This window comes from Ctenocephalides felis, unplaced genomic scaffold (assembly GCF_003426905.1).
Source record: "Ctenocephalides felis isolate EL2017-DRISC unplaced genomic scaffold, ASM342690v1 CF-g0.4_SCAFFOLD_01886, whole genome shotgun sequence".
NCBI classification, from domain to species: domain Eukaryota; kingdom Metazoa; phylum Arthropoda; class Insecta; order Siphonaptera; family Pulicidae; genus Ctenocephalides; species Ctenocephalides felis.
This window is the reverse complement of record NW_020538040.1, coordinates 41,141,342-41,150,388: the sequence shown is the minus strand read 5'-3', so window position 1 is coordinate 41,150,388 and position 9,047 is coordinate 41,141,342. Positions and strand designations below refer to the sequence as shown.

The 9,047-nt window shown below is 29.7% G+C and overlaps 2 protein-coding genes across 2 annotated transcripts; both read left to right on the top strand.

The window, feature by feature from the left end:
• Positions 1–7,658: 7,658 nt before the first annotated feature.
• LOC113374968 (maternal protein exuperantia-like) lies at positions 7,659–8,057 on the top strand. The gene has a single exon (XM_026614924.1). It carries the CDS (start codon positions 7,659–7,661, stop codon positions 8,055–8,057), a length of 399 nt encoding a protein of 132 aa, XP_026470709.1.
• Positions 8,058–8,080: 23 nt separating this feature from the next.
• Positions 8,081–8,638, top strand: LOC113374967 (maternal protein exuperantia-like). The gene has a single exon (XM_026614923.1). It carries the CDS (start codon positions 8,081–8,083, stop codon positions 8,636–8,638), a length of 558 nt encoding a protein of 185 aa, XP_026470708.1.
• Positions 8,639–9,047: the final 409 nt, after the last annotated feature.

The window sequence follows — 9,047 nt, the reverse complement described above, 5'->3', positions numbered from 1 at the left end:
AATGGGCAGTGTGTTCATATTTGATAAGTATTGCATCTGAATAATGTTTGCTTTTATCAACACTCAGCTTTTATATTTTGTTGACATAAAGATGAAGCTAGTGGTGAAAAGTTCTATCATTAATTAAGGCTCAAATATTATTATATATTATATTATAACAAAAATAGTATTTCTTATTTTTTTGATGCATCAATTAAGTCTATACTATATTAAAAAAAACGCTGCAAAAATGCGATTGCATATACTTTTACATTAATTTTATACTCATATAAATTTGTTTTTATCATTTTATAAAATGATAGAAACGTGAAGAAACATAAAACTGTATCTAAAAACTGCAGGATTTTAAATCATACAAATTTTTCATAAATGATAAATATTTAAAGAAAATATTGTCAAAGTTTTCTCATTTTTTAGAAATTTGAACGGAGATAATGTGTGACTCTATTATCTTTGCAACTCATTTCATAAAATGTGCAATGACACAAATAAGCGTCGATTTGATAATGATAAAGGGGCTTAAAGGTCTGGAGAATAAGGTTCACACTATTATCTTGAATACAAGTGTGGAATTTTTTAATACTAGTTTAAAGGTAATAGATGTATGACCAGATATTTTTTTAATACTTACAATATTGGTATCAAGAGATGAATGGTCATGTATCAATATTCGTAACAAAATCTTTTTTTCGGTAGTCTCTTCAGCTTTGAGCTCTTTTATTTAGTTCGTGATACCTGAATATAATTTTTAAGTATACGTTATTTTTTTTGAAGATGTATTGTTATTTTTAAGTTAAATTCAATAGTTTTTTTTTGTAAAACCTTCATAAAAGCATACAATACTACAATATCGGTGTAAGGTAAAAAAAACCTAATAAACTTTTAGACAAGATCTTTTTTTGGCCAATATGTAAAAAATTAGAAATTAACAAATTAAATAAAAAAGCTATTTCACAAGAGATGAATTAAATTAATAGTTATTCCAACCGTGCTGTTGAATATTTCTGATGAATACCAGATCATGGTTATATTGAGTGTGATTTGTGAAAATATGTGCCCATAAAATATATATCGGATGAATCATGTAGCTTTACTACGTAAAATCCCTTTAAAATTAAAAATAGGATCTGTTGACAAATGATCCACAAAATGATTGATGAATCAAATAATTGAAATGATTGACAAATCAAATGATGACAAATTTTAGAAGAATCGTTAAAAAATATATGTCTATAAATTAGGAATTTACTAGAAATTTTACTGAGCATAATTGGATAGTTGTTTGTTAATGCGATATGTGTTGTGAATAGTTCATTTAGTTTAGAAATTTAAATTTGACCTTTGTGCTACGCCTTAATCTTTTTTTAAGTAATTGAAAGTGAGTGTACGATTTACTAGTTTTTACACAGCCACATCCTTCAACTGTCAATTATCTTTATTGTTCGTTTTTCCCCTGTCAAAGCGATTTTCGAATCCCATTTATTCGTTGTTTAGTTTCTGATAATTCTCTGGCGTTCGTGATCTCCTAAACTTCTGGTTTGGCAGATAACGTTTATCCAATGAACTTTTTGTTTGGCGAGCGAACAGCAGACGGCCTTTGCAAGCTAACTAATTCCCTTTGTTGCATCTCATGCTAACACAAATCGAAAAAAATAACATTTTGCCATTTAATACTGTTTCAAACAAAGTTTCACATATTGAAGTCAAACAAGTTTACCGAACAGATATATGACCGCTTGGTCATTGACATATGAAAAATCGATAATGCTCTTTGCAAAATAGTACTGCTCAAAAAATAAAACGATATATTTAAATAAAATTAATTTTTGGTATAAATATAATATTTTACATGTTTTTGGAAAAACATTGTCATTTCAAATAGAATCTAATTATAATATAATGTTCTGATATTCTTAATCATGAATGACATAAGAAGAAAAACTAGTGGTGCATGGCGTAGGGCCTTAAGGTAAATTGCTAGTAATTCCCATACTGTGATAAAATATCCGAGAAATATGTGTTTTCATATAGTTTATTATAAACACTGTAACTTTCATTATTCGTATTTTATAGACAAAATATAAGAGCTTATAAATTGGATGGCAATGTTTATAAAGATGTTCACATGAAACTTAAATAAACAAAACTTAATCAAGCGGAGTTAAAATGAAGAGCCTTATCTTATATTTTTAAGAATTATATAAACTGAATTGCAAATTTAAAATTATTTATTTGAAGTATATAGTGAGGTTTATAATTTTAGCCAGAATTCAAATTCAAATACCAATTATTTTTGTATATTCAAATATTATTAAAAAAAAATAGTTGAAAATTAAAAAAAAATAATTTTTAAATTAAGAAAATGCTTTTCAGAAAAACTTATACTTTCATCACACTGTCAACCAAATGTTTTTTGAATCATTCAAATCGGATGCTTTCTCTCAAAAACTACAGTTATTTGCACATTTAACTCTCCGAATTTAGTATATTTGAAATGGCGGCATCTGTTTTTCCAAAAACTAATCCCCACGTCTTTCTATCAATAAGAATCAAATTCCTTCCAATCTTATATATTATAAAAATTATATAAACTGAATTGCAAAGTTGAAATTATTTGTTTAAAGTATATTAAAACTTTATAGTCCAGTCATTTGGTGCAAAAAAAGGCTGTTGCCGGTACAGTACTCCGGGAATTCTGAAAATTGGTAATCTTATGGATTTCGAGGTGCTTTTTACGAAAATCAACTTTGCCACCTCAAATTTGAACGGCAAGTTGCCGCTATATTGGAAAAATGGCGTTAAACAACAGCTTTTTTAAAATATTTCCTTTCTGGCTGATTCTACGATAAAAGTGTCTATGTACGAATAAAACTAGATAAAATTTCCTACAATTCTTTAGAAAACCGTTTTTTTGTAAAATTGATGGTTTGAGAGTATGGCCGCCTCAAAGTCTTTGCTGCTCTCGCCGTAGTGTCAAATCTCTCCATATATGACAGCATTTTGAACTTGACCACATTCTTTCTAATAAATAAATATTTTCAATGTTAAATTAAGCGAATAAGATCTAGAAATAAAATAATTCAAATATTTTTCTGTTTTTTAGCTGATTTTTTAACACTTCAGTGGCAAAGTAGCTATAAGTAAGTAGCTTGAACTGTTAAAAAATCAGCAAAAAAACAGAAAAATATTTGAATTATTTTATTTCTAGATCTTATTCGCTTAATTTAACATTGAAAATATTTATTTATTAAAAAGAATGTGGTCAAGTTCAAAGTGCTGTCATATATGGAGAGATTTGATACTACGGCGAGAGCAGCAAAGACTTTGAGGCGGCCGTACTCTCAAACTATCAATTTTACAAAAAAACGGTATTTTAAAGAATTATAGAAAATTTTATCTTGTTTAATTCGTAGAATAATACTTTTATCGTAGAATAAGCCAAAAAGGAGATATTTTAAAAAAGCTGTTTTTTGACGCTATTTTTCCAATATGGCGGCAACTTGCCGTTCAAATTTGAGGTGGCAAAGTTGATTTTCGTAAAGAGCACCTCGAAATCTATAGGATTACCAATTTTCAGAATTCCCGGAGTACTGTACCGGCAAAACGACCAAATGACTGGACTATTAGTCAAAATTAAAATTCAAAGCTGAATTATTTTCGATACACAAAAAAAATGTTGAAAAAAAAAATAGAAACAATTTTTTTTCTGAAAGCAATTATTTTGTTAAAACAAGCAGTAAGTTCTTCAAATTATTCAAATCGGACGCTTAGTTCTCTCAAAAACTGCCATTTTTTGCAAATTTAGCTTTGTATCTTCGAAATGGCTGGACCTGCTTTTGCCAAAAGCTAATCACCTCTTCTCACAATCATTACAAATTGAATGTTTTTTCTGGATCATTCAAACCGAATAATCCGTTCTCTCAAAAACTCTATTTGTATTTTCTGCACTCTTAGCTCTGTATCTCCGTAACGGCTGGACCTGCCTTTGCCAAAAACTAATCGGCACATCCCCTTATCAATAGGAATTGAACGTTTATTCAACCATTCAAATCGGTTGATCTATGCACCCGAAAACGTAGACGAATAAATGCGGACATACAAAACACACACACATCCATTTTTTCTTAAGGTATGCCAAAATGTTCAGAAATCTTCAAAACGTGAAGATATGCAAAAAATTTCATTTTTAATTTTCGGCCTATTTCTATAACTACCCTACGGGAAGTTAATTAATTTTATACTAAACTACACTTACAACAGTGGTTTTATATGCCCCCTCCCCAAATCATTTTGCACAATATCTTTGAGAATATAAACTTGTCTCTTTCTTGTCTACATTTCTATCAAATATTCATTACACAGTGCCCAAATCGCCCTTTCTTGACTGAAACCGATGGATTAATCCCATGATGAACCTCAAATATCAATCTGAGGGAAAGGGCTCTTAAACAAATTCATATTAATCCTGGAAGAGTGAAAAATATCACGCCCGAGCACCCGAATTCGTAACATCGTAACGTAACGAATGTGCGTATTTTGGTGAAACTGGCAACATTCTCGAACTAACAATAAGACAACAAACACATTTGGGGCAGTTATCGGCGAGTGTAGTGCACGTATTACCGTATTAGGGTGCGCATCGAAGCGTGCGCTCCTTGGGACTCGGGATTTAGTAAGCCGATACGCGACTAGTGTTAGAACAAAATATCGAGTACTGAGTAAATATCGATACTTTGCGGTCGATAGTGAGTACTTTTGCTATCGGTTTTTTAGCTCGATCTATTTGCCAATATCGATTCTTTTCGTCGATAGTACTCAAAAAGAATCGACAGCGTAATCTATGAACACCACTCATTGCCAAATGCAAAGCCTACCACCTAGTCTCTCTAGGTGGTCATAATTGTTCAAAAAAGTGTCAAAAAATGATTCCGAAGGGTCATTAGTCTCAGAATTTATTGCTCAAAGACCCAAAATGAATATGACCACACTATTAAATAAAGATGTTTATTTAATACTCTTATGTAAAATGAAATGGCTTTTTAAAGTACCTTAAATGTTTTATAAAAACACATTCAACAATCGAAGTATGATTATTTCAAATAATAATACTCACCAATTTCAATATATTAGTATTTTACGTAAAAAACAATCGAAATATAATTATTTCAAATAATAATATTCATCAATTTCAATATATTAGTATTTTGCGTTTATTATATTTCGATTCTTTTTTACGCAAAATACTAATATATTGAAATGGATAAGTATTATTATTTGAAATATTCATATTTCGATTCTTTTTTACGCAAAATACTCATGTATTGAAATTTTTGAATATCAACATGCAAACATATGGGTTTGAGTTTCTCGGAACCATTTAAACTTTAAATTCCATCGCTCAGAAGGGATGTTTCTCTACAAGTGTCGAAATATTATCTTGACCGTCATTAAACTGAATGTTTATTGCTTTCCAAAGAGCTTCATATTGCACTTTTATGTAAACATGTAACGGCTTTTTGAAGTTGCATGCTCGCTAAAATTATTCATATAAAAATAGTCAACAATTATCAAATATTATTTTCCTTAAAAATATTATTGTACTTAAAAATACTTAAAAAGTATTGCATTTTTGAATATAGTATCAGACTATTATATTGTTTTAATCAAAAACACTCAACTATTATAACTTTTTTTTATCAAGAAGTATAGAATTCGAAATTAGTATTGAAAAATTACTGTTAGCATTTTACAATATTGAAAATGATTCTGATTTAACACATCAGATACAAGCAATAGAATTCATTCTAATATTGTGATATGATATTTAATGAGTTTTAGATCTTTCTTGCACTTATGTTTGATTTTTATGAAAAGTACTCAAAATTCGATATTGAGTGCTATCGATACTTTCGCCACGATATTTTTTTGGCATCGATATTTTGATTAGATACTTTTTGAAGTACTCAATATCGATCTTTTGCCTCGATACTTCTTACACTATACGCGACAACGCCGTAGAAGCGAACGAGGCGGCAAGACAAAGACGCAGCTCGCAGAGCTATATAGCGTAATCTGATAAAACCTCTTTTTTCCCATGCGATTCCAAATAAGATTTTCTTTTGTTTATATACGATACAAGAGGATTCGACTAACACATGCGACGACAGAAACACAAAACAACTAATACCCCTTAACATTTTAAGACTTACGCATACATGACAGAATTGAAGTACTTATGAAATATTTTCAAAAAGATTTAAATTTGTTTTGTCATACATAAGGGGAGGATTACATAAATACTTGCTGATACATGGATAGCAAAGGATTGTTTGAGCAAGATAATAGTATGAATTTATATTACAGTCCAGTCATTGTGGTAAGTATTTCAATATTTACTGTTACTTTAACAAAAAACAAGTATTTTGAATAAATTATAGAAAGTTTTCTCTAGTTAACTGCCCGTAATGTAAGTTATAGTAATCGTCCAAAAATTTAAAATAAAGATTCTGACATATCTTCACGTTTCAGATGTTTCTGAACATTTTGGCATACCTTAGGAAATATGAATGTATTTTTGTTTATTTACTCTTCATATAAACTTCATCGTCCAATTTATAAGCTCTACAATTACGAGATCTACAGTTACAGTATTAATGATGACATACACCACTAATTTAATTTAGTATATAGCTATTTTGCCATTGAAATGTTCAACAATCAGAAAATAAAAATTAAAATATTATGCTAATAGACCTTTTTCGTGTAATTTAACATTGAAAATATTTACATATTATAAAAAATAGAAAATTTCTTCAAGCTTAATTTGTATGAAGATACTTTTATCGTAAAATAAGTTGAACTAGTGGGGCGCATAGCATCGTGCCTTAAGGCAAATTGCTGGAACTACCCGTACCGTAATTAAATATTCGAGGAATGAAAATAATCAATAATTGTTTTGAAGATTATTATTATATATACATGCTGTAAATTTATAAGTGCTTGGGCGATGAGCGTATTTTATGAACAACTCATGTGTACGTTTACAAGAGTCCATTTTTTTAAATTAAATTTTCTTGATTTTTCAATGTATATTTTCCTACTGTTGAAAACTTCTTAATAATGGTTCGAGTGTAACTCTACATTTGAATTTCATTATCTATTACTTTCTTACTTACTTCTGAATTCTTAATCCGTATGATGATTAAAAAATTATCAAGTTAAATAAAAGTAGAAATTAAAGATAAATCTATCAAACTGCTATTGATTTCACAATATTAAAACATTTAGACAGATGATGCCGAATATATTTTTTGTAAAAATGTTCTGAAAACAAATGACAAACTCGCATTCTGACGTTAAACAAAAACAGTAAAGTAGAAATCAAATCACATTCTAAAATTAATTTATCGGTGAATGTTTTCCGTTAATAATTCAATTAATATACAATGATTCGGTAAGCTCTTAACAAGTATACGATTGACTTTTTAACTCACCTTGTTTGACTATTTCTTACAAATAAAATATTTGTCAACGTTTCAGAGGTAATCAAAGTAAGAACAACATGGTTAAGAAGCCAGAGAGGAAGAAGGCTACTGAAGGCAAAAAGCATAAGCCTGAATGCCTTCCAGCAGGAAAATACTGCCTTATTAGTTTGTGATATGGATACAACTGGACGGAGGTTAATAGATGAACTATGCCATATAGCAGCATACACTCCTACTAGCCAATTTTCCCAGTACATCATGCCTTATGCAAATGTAAACCCAAGTGCCAGGCGAAGACATAATATTCGTGTTACAACTGATGACCGTTTCAGAGTTTTGAGAAGTAATATAAACAATAAGGTTATAAGAACAAAGTCAGAAATATTTGGGTTAATAGATTTTTTGAATTGGCTTAAAGAAGTCAAGTCAAAGTCAGATGGAGCAGGTGTAATTCTCATTTTCCATGAACCCAAGAAAATGGTATCTTACATGCTCTTAGAAGCTCTTCAACGTCATCATTTATTTGAAAACTTTCATGAAATTGTTAAGGTTTTGCAAATGGACATGCATTAGCCGAAGAGAAATGTTCAGCCACCATGAAGTCTTTTAACATTAAAGTTTTATCCAGAGTCTTACTAGATCGAGAAGAACAATTCGATAATGCATCAAATAGAGCAAAAATTATTTGGGATATAGCTCAACATCTGGGTCAAGGTAAACAAAAGAACATAGCAGCTGCTACTGGAGATCCAAATCGCGTAATGTTAGACAACATGGTAGAAGTAGTTCGCCAGTATTCTTATCCTACTTCTGTAGAATTAGGTGAACTGAAAGAACTGCGCAAAGTAGCTGAAAGAAGCAGTTCATTTCAGCCAATATTCAGTGCAGCTGGGAAAATGAATTTTCGGGATATTCAGCGCATAAATGTTTTAAGATCAATATTGGCTGAAGGCAAATCTGATTATAATACCATGAAAAGTACATATGAAGCAGATGGAAAACAAGGCTTAATAAAGGAATTAGCCAAGTTGCAAATTACAAGGAAAGATCAACAACATGATTTATTAGAGATATTGGATTCCCATTTTGATCCAAAACGTACTGCCACTTTCCCCAATACAAAAATGCCAAAAAAACTGAAAATAGGAAATTAAAGAAGACTATTAGCAGTGATGATAGTGAAGCTGTGTCTCTTGACACAACTAGAACAACTTCTCCTTTAAAGAATGCTGCAGATAAAACTGTGAAAACTAATTAATTTGAATGCCGGATAAACTTGATTTTTGATATACATATGTTGATATGTAGTTATGAGTTTGATATACTTCAATAAAACCTATTCAAATAATCATAATTCATATTTTTTAAATTTGATTTAAGAAATCTTAATGTATAACATTATTTTGTTTTTATTTAGAGCTGTAAAGTTTTATGATACATTTTTAGCTCAAAACTTTTTATAAATTCAGTTTTTGTTATATATAGAAGTCATACAAATTATGTTCATATGGATTGTAATTTATCGGTTTGGATTTACTAAATGGGTATTATTGAATAGTATTT